This window comes from Xenopus tropicalis, chromosome 4 (assembly GCF_000004195.4).
Source record: "Xenopus tropicalis strain Nigerian chromosome 4, UCB_Xtro_10.0, whole genome shotgun sequence".
Lineage (NCBI taxonomy): Eukaryota > Metazoa > Chordata > Amphibia > Anura > Pipidae > Xenopus > Xenopus tropicalis.
In genome coordinates, this window is record NC_030680.2 from 24,868,418 (window position 1) to 24,885,873 (window position 17,456).

Sequence of the window (17,456 nt, forward strand, 5' to 3'; positions counted from 1 at the left end):
CTGCGAGGGTGAATGTGTGCTTCTTATATTGCTGCCATCTGCAACTCATTCCAAGTGACTTTATTTTTAAATAAAAGAAAAATCCAACCTACTTGAATTCAGAATATTTCTTACAACTTCTAAAAGGTGCCAATAATTTTATCCAGTCCATATTAGGATTTCTGTTTGGCAGTAGATAAAGGTTAGTGAGAATTTCTGGTGCCCCATCATTCATTTTCTCTTTGTATAGAGGAGATATTGAGTGAATGAATACATTTTCTAGGCTTCTTTGAACATTTACTGGTTCAGGTTGGAGTTTGAGCCTTTACGTAAGTACAACTGTTTCTGGTTGGCTTATGACAATCTTATTTATTACCTTCCATAATCCCCTTGGAAATAGCTAGCAGGGTTCATGGCTTAGCTACCAGTAGAACATGACCTGGCATTATAAGCTGACAAATGAAACTACACAGGCATTGCTGTAGGTATAAATCTGAAGGAACGTATAAGTGCATGGCAGTGACCCTACAAGCCAATTTACTGTCTGCGGAACAACTGTAGATGGATTGAGACTTGCCCTGTCGTGTTTCAGCCTCCTTTAGGCTGGCCTTGGCATATAATGAAACCGTAGCACAAAACGAGGAAAGTAATAATTTAGCAACCGTAGTAAGAACGATTTGCTGCTTAGCCAATTACTTAGCAGATTACTTGCATCTGCAACATGTTATTTTTAAGTTAAGAAATATGGTGCCCATCAGAACAAAATACTTCCCCTGGATCACTTCAGATTGCCAACAATGGGAAATAGCTCTGGGCTTAAGAACATTGCACATTGGAGTATTTTTGGGGTGATGTTTATACTGGTTTATACTGGTAATGGGAAAAGAAACTGCATCAGCCTCCAGACTGATCACAGCTAATTATAGCAGTGATCAAACCCCCTAGCGTGCCATAAATGGATACTGTACTTGTTGAACCAGTCTGCACTATCCATGGTGCAATCAATGCATTGGCTTTTGGAGCTAGGAAGTTTTAAAGGAGAAGGAAAGGTAAAATCTAAGTAAGCTTTATCAGAAAGGTCTATGCAAATACAGCCATGAACAGAAAAGCTGCAATGAGTCCTCTGTCTAAAGAAACACAGGATTTCTTGTCTCCTTTTTTGTAAACATGTTTTTCCGTATCAGGCTCCTTCTCCTGGAAAAAAACTTCATTTCTGGGGCTAGAGTCTGTGCAACTCTCTCCTCTCTCCCTTCTCCTGCTCCCCCATCCCTTAAGAATTCATAAAAACTCACTCCCCCATCCCTTAGGAATGTGTGATCTGAGCTATAACAGCTAGAGCTGCAGCAAGAAGCTATGAAGACCAAGCTAAAATGGCAGCTGCCATCTTAAACAAATGGAGGGGGCTTTTAGGGCTCTTTACTTAGGTATGGTAATGCTTTTCGCAGAATAAATATAGTGTTCTAGGTGGCACTAATGTGGTGAATCTATTGGCAGTAAAATGCCAAAATGACTTTCCTCTGAAGGCTTCTGGGCATGAGGGTGGTTTCGGTTTCTGGTTTTAATGTTGCAAAATGGCAGCACTATATAAATACTGCTACCATTTGGCCACATTTGAACCTGTCCTCAACAGGACTCATGGGGCGGGCCCAGGTGCAATCACACCCCCTGCACCCCTGGTTGTTACCCCACTGATTAGTGACTGTCTCAATTTGAGCTAAGGCAAAAATAAAATCCCCAATATAGCCTTTAGTATAAAATAATTAGAACTACATTTAAAAAAGGAACAAAACGAGAGCCGAAAGCTTAAGTGTTTTTATTTAAAACAAGCACCCTGCCTTTTTCCATTCCATTTATTCCATTATAGGAAACAGCTTCATTAGACTAAGTTATGGCTATTTATATTACAGACTATAGAAAGAGTATGCACATTGGAACATAGAAACTTTGAAGATTATGTACATTGATCATTTGGAAATATTTATTGCTTTGTTTTTGTAAAACTCGGAATTCCTTCCTCCTTTTATATATTGTGGACATGTTGCGTGTTTGTCGCTGCCCCAGCGGAGCTTACAATCTAATTGCCCTATCACATCACACACTACAGTCAATTTCATCAGGAGCCAAATAAACATACAAACTCATTGCAGAAAGTGCCCTGGTGGGAATCAAACTGAGGACCTCAGTGACTGTGATGGCTATATGCAGTATATGAGTGTATCATTGAACAGGACACATAAAAGCAGTAAATATAAGATAAAATTATGGGATTGTAGTCGTATGTGCCAAGCTGTGCATTACTTTAACCGAGAGCTACCTTCTAATTGGCTGATTGTCTAGTTATTTGTCTTCATAATACTGCCATTGACAATCTGCCATTGACACGGATACATTGGAACAGTGTTTATATGGGCACGGCTGGATCACTGACAACCCAATAAAAACTAGAGAGAGACAAGGAAATCAACCAAGTCTTGGCAATGTTTGGCCAAATTACGTGATCCCCCTAATTTCACACGTGATATACAGTACTCGTGCTAAACTGGGGAAGTTCCATAAACCCCAGCTCTTTAGGAGACTGGCAAGACGTATTATGTGTAGGGAATAAAAGGGATACCAACCATTTTTTTTTTGGTGGGGGGGGGTGGCCCATTCTTTTGTGTTCAAAACACCCTATTTTTAACTCAACAACCCCTGAAGTTCTAGTTCCTAGTGACTATGGCGGTGCTACTCACTATGGAACACTGGGAGTTGGTTTGCTACCCCGTTTTGGGGAGTGTTGAGTATTTCAGCTAAGGTGCTCCTTAGTATGTTGGCCTAGGAATTCAGGTAGACCCTTGAGTTTTGCCCAACCCCCACAAAGCTATTTACCCTTTAATCTTTGCTCCTTTATCCTATTTGTCAAAATATCAATGTGAATGTTTCAGTGTACAGAATGTAGCAAGTGTGGTTTATCCAAAGTGTTTCCTTCAACCAATGATAAAGTTGTGGTTACAACCTATCCAGCCACGTGTGCCAGCAGCACAAACACATTCCCACATTACTCCTCTCTAATTAACTGATAGAATAATAACAGTGTGGGGGGAGGCCTGCAAAGCAATAGGCAGAGGACATACCAGGAGGCAGCATTACAAAACTAGATCTTTAGGACACTATTGGTTCGCGGGGGCATTTTGGCATGAAATTATTGGCACAACTAGAAATTGTGACATTCCTAAAGTAACATTCATTTCAGAAGCTGTGAGGTTTCAATCAGTGCTTGACTTATCCTTGAAAGCTGGCGATTTCTTTTCCTGAAGAAGAAGTTATTGAATTTTGGGTGGGTCAGAACTGTGCAAAATGAGTTTGTACAACTTGGCTTCCATTTTTAAAGCCTCATTTACGAACTCAAGTGCAAGTGCAAAGCACTAATGGGAATGTATTGATGCTATTCACAAACTGTACTTACGCCCATACATGCCCCTAGCTATTGGTGGGGGGCAGCAAAGTGCTTCTCTAGCCTGCTCCGATAAATAACACTCGTGATCGCGGCTGATTTACGTCAAGTGAATTGGATGCCAATACCGTTAATTACAGTGTTTAAATTACAGTGAAACCGTCCCTAAACATACACAACTGTACATCCCATACTGTGCATCATGCAGAGGCTGTGGTGGCTGCACCTACAATCAGGGTCGGACTGGGGGGAGCAGGGCCCACTGAGGCTTCTGGCCCGGGGGCCCCGGAACATCCAAGGTGCCCCCGCCCGGCTGCAACCCCTAAACCCCCCACAGGGCCCCCCGACTGACATCATCCCTTGAACGTGCATAAGTGAAACACATCAGGGGAGGACACTGGCCACCGGGGGAGCAGTAACAGGGATCGGGTCTGGGACGCAGGGGCCCACCGGGTTTTTTCCTGGTATCCCGGCGGCCCAGTCTGACCCTGACTACAATTACATGGGAAATATTGCTGCATTGTGGGTAAAAACTTTCCAATTTGCATCTTAAAAATTGTAGTTTGTACAATGCCCTGTGTTGGTAAATGAGGCTTATAGTGTTTTCTGGAAGATTTTATACCTTCCATGTCTCTTCTGTGAATGTGGAACAGCCCCTATCAAAGGACCCAAAGTCCCTATAAAATTAATTAATCAAAAAGTAATGGTACAAATATTTACCCTTATAACCCTTCACTGTAAAGCCATGCTTGGAGGAGCGTGACATATGTAATTCCCAGTGTCCTTCACACTTTGGGGAGGTAGTATCATCCTATAAATCAATAACGCTGCTTTTTTTCCCTAAAATTTGTACTTATTTTGATGATTCTGACCTAAAATGTTATACTATAATGCTATACTGTCATTGGATAAACATACACCCTATTTGTGTAAGAAATATTAAGATGACAAATAATCTTTTTTTTTAAATACTTTCATTATAAATTCTAATATTCATTCAAAATATTGAAATGTGAGTTTTCTTCAGTTTTGTAGTTTTATTTTCAGTAATTTAAACCTCTTCTAAGGGTAAAAGAGAGAAAGGTCACTCACTGGGGGGAAAATGTGTTATTAAATGAAGATGGATAGCGGTGAATTTCCACATTTCACTACTGGTGGATTTTTTTGCAAAAAATCACAAAAACAATTTTTTTTTGACGTGCAACATTTTCGCTGGTTCGCAAATTTTCTGGCAAAAAATGTAATAACGCTCATTGACTTGTACATAAACTGTTTGAAAATCCGAGTTTTGGAAAGTCAAATTTGTGATTTTTGCTGGGAAGAAAACCTTGACTTATGGTAAAACTTTGAAATCAAATATTGATAAATCTGACCCTTAGACCCTCAACACTTCTAAAGTCTGATCATGAGAAACAATCATCAAATCCACCAATGTTGTGAAAAGGGGGAAAAAAAGCAAAGATGTAATGATTGCAGAGTAGGACTGGGGGGGTACAGGGCTCCTGGAGCGGCAGCCCCCCGCCAGCCGCTTCTCCTGCACCCCCACAGGGGCCCCTGCCGCTCCCCCCAACCTCCTGCCTGACATCCTCCCCTGAACGAGCTTCAGTGAAAGGCGTCAGCGGGCGGGGGAGCGGTAAGAGGTATCAGGTCTGGGCCGGGGCCCACCGAGTTTTTTCCCGGTATCCCGGCAGCCTAGTCCGACCCAGGATGTATGACTTCCACTCAAACCCCTTGTCAACTTCATCTATCACATGAGACAGGAATGCAGGAAAAGATACCGGAGATCGGGGGTGGGTATGTTGCCTTTGAACAATTTTCATTATTCTTCATAATATACATACATATATAAAATACATGAATAGCACTTTGTTTCATTGGCAAGTGGCCGCCATTTAGCCTGGTAACTGACAAGCTTCCTCTCCTTCCTCCCTGGTGGGTTTGGCATCTTTTGCCTCCCTTTAAACATCCTATTGTCTACAGATCAGAATATGTAGGGGCCGATTTATAATTTTATCATCAATGCTTGCAATGTTCAGCAGGGATTAAAGGGTTAAGTTGATTCTATGTAGAAAAAGTTCACAGGCACTCTCTATTTTTGGAAGCTGTTTGGAAAGGAAACCGTGATAGTCTGTCTCTCCTCACAAGGACCACTTTCCCCACCTCTTTAGGCTCACAGAGTGATCCAACCCCACCCTCACCTTGTTCCACTATAAAGTGATGGACACTGGGACTTGATGTCCCACCGCTTTTCATAGTGGGTGCTGCACAGATTCTCCGAAAAACAGAGGGCCTTCAAGTCCCAGAATCCATCACTTCACAAGGCGAGAAAGGGTTGAATGAAATGGCGAGCCTACGGTGGGTGGAGGAATGGCCCCAACTGAATGAGCTTGTCACAATGCGGTGAATATACATTTCAGAAGTCTCCAGTTCAATATTCAAAGGACAAGGAAAGATAAGTCACTGAGGGAGTGGTAATTCATTTGGGGGAGGCACCACCTAGTTCCCAATTGCTTTCCTCATATCGTCATAACCAAATACCCCATCATTCCAGGAAGTCTCCATGCTAGGACAGATGGAGTATGAGCAGAACTAAACTTTAGCAAAGAGTCTGCTCATGTGCTATGTCTGATCCGTTTTGGAGGATGGGGTATGGGGTTATTAGGTAAGTGATAAAAGTCAACAAATTTGCCAAAATTTTAAATTTACCAGTGCCGTTCCCTAAAAACAAGCAAGTTATGTGCATGACCGGTGTCTCCTACAGAGGCGCTGCCTTATTTGCCTCTTAACCGGACCTCCTATAACTGATAGTGTTGATAGTATTGAGAAGAATATGGCACCCCAGATCTGCATAGCAAAGACAGCAGACATTTTTTCTCCAAGGTTAAACATTTTTTTATAACAGAATTTTAGTATTTCAAATGATTAGGGAGTTGGTGACAAGTCCCATGCAAAATATATACACAAAATGATACTTCTGACGTTATTATAGTTGTTTATTCCAGGTCTTGATGTTCAGTTCCAGTTATTGCCATTAATGCCATACCATAGTGATGATTAAAACCCAAAGAAATCGACAATATGTCTACCACTAGTTTTGTCTGATTTGGTGCCACATGGACACAGGTTTTCTCAGAGTGGCCAACATCTGGTTCCAGTGGGTCATGCCCATTCCACTTGTTGAAGGACCTATGATAACATGTCCAATGTTCTCTGCTCTCCCATCCTCACAGCACTCTGCTACTGTGATCCTCAAAGACAGCTCCTGGAAGAAATCAATATGACACCATTATTAGTGATATGTGAATGTTTGCCTTTCCTATCTCTGAGCGATGTGCCTGAAGTTAGGATTCAGTTTACATTTCAGACGAATCCCAGGACTCTTTGGAGAATAGGGTCATGATGGTAGATTCTAGTAATGCCTTTAGTGGCTTGGATGACTCCTTGGACAGCACCATATTGAAGGCAGAGGGGTCATTTGGAGTGGTTGAACTTGATGGACCATTGTCTTTTTTCAACCCAAATTTGCTATGTAATTATGAAACAACCTTATAACTAATGAACTGTTATTCTTGAATAAATGTTCTTTTCTTATTACTTAACGTCAGATTAAACGTACATGGCCTGATTTGCCCACTGATATATGTCATATCGCTATGGTTATTGCAGCTGTGGGTGTGGATTAGTGTTGCCATCAATATGGCACCTTATCCCAGTGTTGGTGTTGGATTTACCAGTTTCAGCCTTCCTACAGATGGCACGTAGCAGCCTTTATAAAAAGTCAACGCATTTTTGGTGGCAAAATTCCCCATATATTTTTCATGCACTCAGAACCATGGCCTCAAAACAGTGAAAGACAATCTGGCAAAAAAACCCCACTGCTACTGAACTATAGAAAGGTGTTTAACAGGGGGCAGTTTTAAGGAATTACAAAATAGATGGGTCAGCTGGTCCTTGGTTGGCTCAGCCATTTTCTCTCTGACAGGGAGCAATTAAATTCAGCTTTGGTGTTGGTAGAGCTTCCATGCAGTAGGAAATATTGTTATCTACAGATCCAGGTGTGGGCGCCACATGGTCACCCATCATGCTAACCAAGAGCCTCTTGCAACGCTATAAATAATGTCATCTCTTCTAGAGTAATGAGTACATTTTATTGCATTTTATTGGCAAGGAATTACAGGTATGGGACCTGTTATTCAGAATGCTTTGGTTTTGGGTTTTGGACCTGGGGGTTTAAGGGATCTTTCTGTAATTTGGATCTCCATAACTTAAGTCTGCTAAAAATCATTTAAACATTTAATAAACCCAATAGGATTGTTTTGACTCCAATATGAATTAATTATATCTTAGTTGGGATCAAGTACAGGTACTGTTTTATTATTACAGAGAAAAGGGAATCATTTAACCATTAAATAAACCCAATAGGGCTGTTCTGCCCCCAATAAGGGGTAATTATATCTTAGTTGGGATCAAGTACAGGTACTGTTTTATTATTACAGAGAAAAGGGAATCATTTAACCATTAAATAAACCCAATAGGGCTGTTCTGCCCCAATAAGGGGTAATTATATCTTAGTTGGGATCAAGTACAAGGTACTGTTTTATTATTACAGAGAAAAGGGAATCATTTAACCATTAAATAAACCCAATAGGGCTGTTCTGCCCCCAATAAGGGGTAATTATATCTTAGTTGGGATCAAGTACAGGTACTGTTTTATTATTACAGAGAAAAGGGAATCATTTTTAAAAATTATAATTATTTGCTTATAATGGAGTCTATGGGAGATGGCCTTTCCGTAATTCGGAACTTTCTGGATAAAGGGTTTCCGAATAAGGGATCCCATACCTGTACTATGTCATTAAATAGTCCAGAGACTCACCTGCAATACAATGGCTGGCACAGAAAATATCATGGCCTCATTAAAAACTGGGTTCCGGTCATCTCTTTTCACTGCTGTCTTCTTTTTGCTTATCTTCCTGCCGTCTTGGAGAAGGTAAACTTTTACAAATGGGTCTGAAATAAATGAATACGTTAGCACAGTTACACCTTTGTGTTAAGCCACACCCATGGCGATGACATCAGTTATTGATTTAGAGCAATTAATCTCAACCAGTGGCTCGGGGGCAACATGCTGCTCACCAACCCCTTTGATGTTACTCCCAGTGGCCTCAAAATATGTGCTTATTTTAACATTTCTGACTTGGAGGCAAGTTGTGGACGCACAGTTTTACTCCAAGCAGAGCCTCCTGTAAGCTAGCAGGTCACATGGGGCTGCCAAACAACCAATCACAGCCCTTACTTGGCATCCCCAAATAACTTTTTTCATGCTTGTGTGGCTCACCAAGTAAAAAAGGTTGGGGATCCCAGGTTTAGACCCTACAAGAACTCATCTTCTGCTTCTTATTGTTGATTTTTTTCTATTTTCCTGCTCTTCTTATCCGAGCCGTACTATCTTCACTCCCTATATTCCCTCTCCTTTAAGATTTTGCCCTTCTCTTTGTGTTATTTTATCCTTTCTCTCTCTCAATAAACTATTACAAGCAAGGGAGCTGCATGGGCTGGACAACCAGAAGGGCATTACAAGAGCTGTCATCCATCTCATCCATCTCATCCATCTCCCACCATTTATCCACCCATCACAGGCTACGTGCTTGATTGCCTTGTAATGTCTTACAATGACCAGACAGCTGGTACTGTAGGTGGGGGCCCATATGAGCAGACTACCATCAATTCTATATAGATGTTATTTTTATTCTTCAATACATTTACTAAAACACATTTCATATCTCGCCCATCAAGTTTAGTCATCTCATTAGAAAAAGGGTTGTTCCTTTCCAAGTTTTTTCTGGGTTATACCATCAAGCACTGCTCATTGTTTGGTTTCCAGTAGATAAATACAAGGATCTCCCAAGCTTTGGGGTGAGCAACATAGATCCTCAGGGAACCACTACCTACATACAGCTAAAAGCTGTGACCCTAGCTGCCAAAGGGGTACTATCCTCTTGTTGAAGCACCACACTGTCCCCACCCTGGCTATCTGCCTCTCCCTGCTGCAGTGAGCTATAACACACGCTAGCCAACCACTAGCTAAACCTGCCACTAACTTTCTTCCAGGTGATATCTCTATGGCCAATGAGGAAGTATTCCTGTTCCTTATATAACTATAACTCTAATGATCCCAACTGTGATCAACATATATTTATTATACTGAATATAATTATTTTGTTTTTCATGCCCCTCACTGGTAGCAACACCACTTTAAATTCAAAGCAGGAAAAAAAAAGCTGTAGCCCACAAAACACTGTTCTTCAGATCACTAGTTGGACAGCACTGTTCTATATCAAAGACTATTTAAGTTCCATGCCCCCTTTATGGTCTAACATTTGGTCAGATCACCCTTAGCTTGAGTTAAATATAGTTGAATTCAAACCTCACCCTAATTGCCTCCCCTCTGCCCGTATGATCTATTGCTTTATTGGGAAACCAGACCCACAGTCTGGAAACCACTGCTCTAGAACAAAGGAATCCTGTGAATGATGGAACCAAACTAAATGATCTTATTTTTCACCCTATACTAAATGGAACTATTACTCCATTCCATATTCTACATAATAATGAAACTACTATTCTACTAATGCAATAGTTCACTGATTATTATGGGAAAAGTTAAATCAAAGGTTTTTGGTATATATTCCCTTTAATCCCTAAATCCACTGACCGTGGTTTAATTCTTCTAGACTAGAGAACATTTTCTTGTGCAATGAAATATTTATTTGCCTTCACTGCAAATGCAAGGCCTATATTTTATACTTGTACCACATGGAACTCCCTGAAGTGGCAAGACACCAGCTTATTCTTGTCTGTTAACTTTCCATCAATTCTGTAGCTATTTAATATTTCAGCTCCTTCTGGTTTAGGGATGAGGAAACCTGACTGACATCAAACAGCTACAATTATTTCAAGCAGTTGCAAATTAATTTTCTTCTACTGGCATTCAGGGGTTCCATGACAATGGCAGAAGTAAATGCTTGAAATATATTCCAGCCCAAGCTTTTCTATAAATTGATAAACCACGTCCATGTCTCAATTGGGCTGAGGCTTTCCAGACAGAATTCTTTATCAAAAGATATACAGAATTTTTTTATAAACCTGTACAAGTGCACTAGCATCCCATAATGAATGGAAGTTTACATTATTTTGGGGTAAAACACACTGGGCTGATTTGATTTGGTCCCCAATCGGATCACATGGGAGGGCCTATGCAGATCTGTCGGTAAATGTGGCCCTTGTACAATTTGATTTTATATCAGACCAAGTCTTGAGTAGCCAAGATGGCAGCACAGATAAGTCAGGCCGGCTTTCTCTGAATGAAAACATGAGTTATGTTATTCCTATGTGGTTTCCATATTCCCAGAAAGGCAGAAATACAAGTAAGGAGAGGAGAAGGAGACCACAATGGAGAAAGCCATATGCAAACAACTGATGATGGTTTGACAGAGAAGCTGTATAAAGTACAAATGCCACCTACATGCCCCCACATGCCATTGCTCCACCCCCATAAGCCACCAATCAATCCTTTACATGACTACTCCACCCCTGATGTTATTGGCCCGCCCCCCCAATGACATTGGTCTCTCTCCTTGTACGGTGGGGAAGGTTTTCATTCTCAATCTCAACGCACTGGTGTCCGGGGTCTGGTTATGCTCTGCACCTGGCGCTGGATTGTAAATTGAGGAGAGAGCAGACCCAATGGCTGCAAGACCGTACCACCATGCACAGATTCCGTACCTGCAGTGGTCTTTCCTTCAGTCCAGAGCAGATTCCTCACTTTAACCACCACAACCGTGAGCCGCTCAGCAGTCGGGAGATAACTGAGTGACAGCAGGATCTCTCCTACAGTGTCTGTGGCCTGAAAGACAAGCATGTGGTCAGATATGTGTTGGTCATTCCCCAGTCCCAGTTTTTAAAGGTGATATAAAGCTTTAAGAGCAGAGTTGCTCCTCCCAGATTTGCATTCTCAAACATATGACAGGTTCAAGCATGGAAGCCATAGTCCAGCAACATCAGAAATGTTTTTTTTACTGCACATTCTCCAGGGCCATTGGCCAAACTGATGCAAGAAGATCCTCCAAAAAGATTCCATTCTGCTTTGTGAACATGACATTTAGGGGTTAGTATTGGGGACGCGTCAGTCTAAGGGAAGATTTATGTCCCCTTTTAATTGATCGTGTTGGGATGTTTGGTCTGTAGCTCCAAACTGGGCCCATTAAAGATCGGAACATGGCAGGATTTTTAGTGAATGTATTGTTGAATTACAGGTGAATCAGAAACAAGTTGAAATAAATCTAAAGGTTTAGAAAATATAACAGTTTGGTTTATCTGGTGCCAGAGTGCATGCTGGGAGATGGGGGTATTGAGGAATACATTCCTGCTTATGAACAAAGGTGCTACATATGACATAGATGGAGTTGGGCTCCTTGCCCCCCAACCATCGTGTTGCTGAATTGCCTACTGTACGGCTCAGAGTGCTGTTAGGCAGAGTGGCTTATATGCAGCCCCCATGGGAAATGGCTCCTTTATTTCTACAACAATTCTCCTGTCAAAATAACACATGAGAAAGATCATTATAATCAATATTTCAATAGAAACAAGAATTTCTTTCCCACTATACTATTATATTCTCTAACTGTGCAGCTAAAGATCAATGGGAAGTCCTAGTGCCGTGGTTGTCAGGCTATTTTCTTTCAAGCTCCCATTGGAAGTCCAACCCATGGTCAGGGCCCCTTAGCTTATAACAAGGATGCAGATATAGGAATACATTGGGCCCAAGAATATCTAGGATAGCTGAATTCACCCCAAAAGATTATTCTAACTGACCAGAAAGCTGGGCTTTTGGTAGTACAGGTATAGGACCCGTTATCCAGAATGCTCAGGACCAAGGGTATTCCGGATAAGGGGTCTTTCCGTAATTTAGATCTTCATACCCTTAGGGGCTGATTTACTAACCCACGAATCCGACCCGAATTGGAAAAGTTCCGACTTGAAAACGAATATTTTGCGACTTTTTCGTATGTTTTGCGATTTTTTCGGATTCTGTACGAATTTTTCGGATCCAATACGATTTTTGCGTAAAAACGCGAGTTTTTCGTATCCATTACGAAAGTTGCGTAAAAAGTTGCGCATTTTGCGTAGCGTTAAAACTTACGCGAAAAGTTGCGCATTTTTCGTAGCGTTAAAACTTAACGCTACGAAAAATGCACAACTTTTCGCGTAAGTTTTAACGCTACGCAAAATGCGCAACTTTTTACGCAACTTTCGTAATGGATAGGAAAACTCGCGTTTTTACGCAAAAATCGTATTGGATCCGAAAAATTCGTAAAGAATCCGAAAAAATCGCAAAACATACGAAAAAATCGTAAAGTACCGATCATTACGAAAAAAACGCAATCGGACTCCATTCGACCCGTTCGTGGGTAAGTAAATCAGCCCCTTAGTCTACTAAAAAATCAATAAAACATTTATTAAACCCAACAGGATTGTTTTGCATCCAATAAGGATTATTTATATCTTAGTTGGGATCAAGTACAGGTTCTGTTTTATTATTACAGAGAAAAGGGAATCATTTAACCATTAAATAAACCCAATAGGGCTGTTCTGCCCCAATAAGGGGTAATTATATCTTAGTTGGGATCAAGTACAGGTACTGTTTTATTATTACAGAGAAAAGGGAATCATTTAACCATTAAATAAACCCAATAGGGCTGTTCTGCCCCAATAAGGGGTAATTATATCTTAGTTGGGATCAAGTACAGGTACTGTTTTATTATTACAGAGAAAAGGGAATCATTTAACCATTAAATAAACCCAATAGGACTGTTCTGCCCCCAATAAGGGGTAATTATATCTTTTTTTTTTTTAACAATTCTTTTATTGAAAATTAAATGCACATAGTTTACAACATTTGTTTCAGTTGGCATTTGTTCATTGTACATAAAGTAAATAAAGTAAGTTAATAACATAACTATTGCAGTGTCTTTCTTTTGTTAGTACGTGTACTATTCATCTTTCAACCTTTGTTTTGGCTAATAGCTTGTCTTTCTGTGTCTTATTGAAGTATTGCTATTGCCTTTTTCCCTTGTATCTATGTATGAGGGCTATCTGAGGGGGGATTTGGACGTGGGGTCTTCCCCAACCTCCAGTGTTTAGAAGGGTTCTGTGTCTATCCATGATGACCATATTTTATCAAATTTTTGAGGACACCCCCTCCTTATGTAAGTTAGCTTGTATAGGGGTATAGCCTTATCAATTATAGATTCCCATGCTGCCACTCTGGGGCCATCTGACGACTTCCAATATAGGGCCATCGTTTTCTTGCATACATACATAGTATTTGAAGTAGTGTTCTTTCCGCCCTTTTGGGTGATAGATCCTCAACTTGGTTTAATAGGGTTATTGTTGGGTCTAGCTGAAGTACAAGATTTGTTCTGTCCTTTATAACGTTTGCTACTTTCCCCCAAAACCGTTGTGACCGTGGACAGCTCCACACCATGTGTAGGAAATCTGCCGGGGAGTGACCGCATCTGGGACATTCTTGTCCTAGGTCTGGATGCATTTTATACAATCTTTGAGGTGTCATATAGGTACGGTGGAGGTACTTCAGTTGTGTTAGTCTGTCTCTACTACTAATGATCCCTTCAAATGTTGACTCTAGTATGTCTTCCCATAGCTTGGTAAGATTTGTGCTACTTGCCCTCATCAGTTGTACATAGAATACTGAGAGAGGTTTTTTAAGGTCTTCTATAAGAGTTAGCGTCTCAATGTTTTTTGGGGTTATATCCACTGTTTGACCTCCAAATTGCGTTCCTGTGGCATGGCGTAATTGTAAGTATCTGAAAAGCATGTTGTTGGGTAGTGAGAAGGATTGTTTCAATTCTTGGAAGGTGAGTAGTGTACCCTTTGGCATTATATCCGATATGTATTTAATGTTGTAGCGGGTCCGGGTAATTATATCTTAGTTGGGATCAAGTACAGGTACTGTTTTATTATTACAGAGAAAAGGGAATCATTTAACCATTAAATAAACCCAATAGGGCTGTTCTGCCCCCAATAAGGGGTAATTATATCTTAGTTGGGATCAAGTACAGGTACTGTTTTATTATTACAGAGAAAAAGGAAACCAATTTTAAAAATCTAAATTATTTGATTAAAATGGAGTCTATGGGAGACAGGCTTTCTGTAAATTGGAGCTTTCTGGATAACGGGTTTCCGGACAAGGGATTGCATACCTGTATACAGAAAAGCAAATAAGAATCCTATCCAGACATCCCAGTCCCACAGTTTGTGTCACTGTCAAACTGGCCCATAGGGATACCAGGAAATTCCTGGTGGGTAGATTTGCCACCTAGGTGGTATTTAACCAGCCTATCTGGTAAATCACCCTATTACCCTATAAGTCCCCCTCCCCTTTCCTCACTTTCTCCGTTTAGAGGCTTTATACTCACAGACCCATCTCTGCCCCACCCATTTCCCTGCCCATTTTCCAATCACATTCACCCTTTACCCTACTGGTCTGTCCATCTCCTGCCCCATATGTCATAGACCCACCCCCAAATGCCATCACAGCCAGCTCCCGAAACGAAGGCCGGTATTAAACAAAAAGAAAAGGTGGCAACCCTACTGGTGGACCCAGGTGTCAGATCACTTACCTGTGTTTTGTTAGGTAAATGTGAGCCCTACTGCCCTATTCCATGTGGATGGCTGCACAGTGGCGTATATATATATATATACAACGTCCAACACACAATTTTTACCATTGCAGAGTAACTGTACATTATATTTAAATGGTTAAAAAAACAAAAAAGGTATTTTTTTGGAGTTACTGGTTTACAAGAACCCCCCCCCCCTTATTTCTGCTTACAAGTAGCACGGATGTTAAGATTTATACCTAGACAATAACCCATGGCAACCAATAAGACTTTTTCTGCAGCAGCTAGCTAAAACATAGTCTAAAAAGTAGCTGCTACTAGTAGCTCTGTGTGTCTTCACCCTAAAGGCTGATTGGTTGCTATGGGTTACTGCCAAGGTGCATATTTGTCCAGTCTTGATAAATGACACAGCGGTCCAGACCAACATGCCTTATGGATCGACATTAACCTTGTTGACGTCCTGCAGATAAATCCACGTGTTAAACGGACGCAGAGCCAGATCTAGGTCTGACAGCTTCAGTTCCGCTACTCCGGTGCTGACTTTCCTATCATCCCCATCGATTCCAAAAATGGAGAACTTTAAACTGTTTTCTTCCAGCGCCAGGGGGTCAAGCGGGATGGAAAACGTCTCGTCGAACATGACGGAATATGCGTTTCCCTGAATCTGTCAAAACAAAACATTACATTGCAAATGGTATCTGTTCACCCTAGGTGTAGTTCAGCAACATCAGCCATGAATTCTTACAGCAACACTGCACAAATATAAATGTTATTCTTGTATCTTATGTATGGGGAGCAGAGAACCACAGCAACTAATCAAAAGGCTTCCTGCATTATTCTTATTACAGCTGTCTGATCTACCCTAGATGGGTGCTGTGGGTTACTTCAGATGGGTTCTTTATGACCACCCTGTTTCCTGCACAACTGCACTCTATCCTGCACTTTAGCAGGCCAGAATAGAGCACAAAGACCTCCTATCGTCCCTTGAATACAGAGTGGCTGGAGCTAGGAAGCCCTGTATTCATGATGGGTGCTACATGTCAGCAGCCCAAATGGAGGATCATTTTTAGCCCCATTTATTCCCCATTAGTATTGTTGATAAAAGGGGCAATAATAAAGCCGAGGAATAGGAATGTAAATATGTGCTGCCTATGAGAGAGCCTTGTACAATCTGAAGGGTCTCACTCAAAATCCATGGGTGGGTCTGTGCCTTGCTTTCTACTTTACAAGGGGTGGCATAAGCCCCCTGCTGCCTTTATTTGCTTGTTGATATTTATTATTTTATTTCCCTCTTACTCGACACAGTGAATATATGAATGGGAGTGGGAGCTGCAGTAACTTTAAGCTTTTAGCGTCAGCTTCTCATTGCCAAAACAGCAGAGGGCGCTCCTCTTACACATTCATGATAATAGCAGGGTAAAAGTGCTAATATCATGATTACAAAAAGAAAAATCATTAATCATTTTTTTTTTTTTATTTTATAACACATTTTAATTTCTTTAACTGAAATTACAGCTCTTCTAGAAGAAGAAGAAAAAAAAAGGAATTTTGGCTCCTAAAGTTACCAGGCGGCATTTTCTCTGGTTAAGTGATGCCTGATGCAAGCTTGATGGCATGTTTCCACATGACAGAAATGCCCTTATTAAGTTGCCGGTGTATCCAGGGTCAGACTGTGGTGTCTGGGGCCCACCTGGAGTCAAACTCTAAGGGGCCTCTGTGCAAACTGGCAGCACGTACTTCTCTCCTCATTGATTATGTACTGTGATCAGGTCCAGTCAGGGGAGAGGGGGTGGTCCGGGTGGGAGAGAGGGCTTGGGACAGCAGGGCCCATGAAAGCCAGAGGCCACCGAGTATTTTCCAGATGTCCCGCTGGCCCAATTCAGCACTGGGCATATCTACGCTGGGAGATATAATGCCAATCTGCTTCTTTTAACCCCATTTGGAGGCACAGCATTGGCTTGTTAGTGCACAGATTGGGAAGATTTCACTGTCAAATTGCATATTTCCAGTTTATGTGCCAAAATCTGAAGCTGGTCAGCATTTTCTCCCCCCTGTATATATACCTTGGCAGAGAAAATGCCTCATCTGACATGGCCCTAATACCTCCAGTATTACCTTGTAGTGGTATAATGCCCAAAACCTGGGGGTAGGTGTCCCAGCAAACCATGGGTTAAATGGAACTCCTTGTATAACTCAGTAGATTTGCTAGCGTAGGCACGATCCTATGCACAATACTGCTGGGAAATCTGGGGGTTTAGTCGCCCTTTAATTAAAAGGTGCTTGCTCGACAAAAAGGAATACATCCCGTTTGTGCTGTCATTTTTAATGAGTATCTGCGATAT

General features: G+C 41.3%; 1 protein-coding gene across 1 annotated transcript in view; it reads right to left on the bottom strand.

Moving 5' to 3' along the window:
• Positions 1-5,522: 5,522 nt before the first annotated feature.
• The window catches only part of syt12 (synaptotagmin 12), a 40,327-nt gene continuing 28,393 nt past the window's right edge, over positions 5,523-17,456 (bottom strand). The window contains exons 5-8 of the mRNA XM_002936500.5: positions 15,563-15,778; positions 11,198-11,318; positions 8,289-8,422; positions 5,523-6,674 (exon numbers count right to left, since the gene is read on the bottom strand). Coding sequence (XP_002936546.1) covers positions 6,501-6,674; positions 8,289-8,422; positions 11,198-11,318; positions 15,563-15,778 — 645 coding nt within the window. The 3' untranslated portion in view covers positions 5,523-6,500. The remainder of the gene's footprint in view (positions 6,675-8,288; positions 8,423-11,197; positions 11,319-15,562; positions 15,779-17,456) is intronic.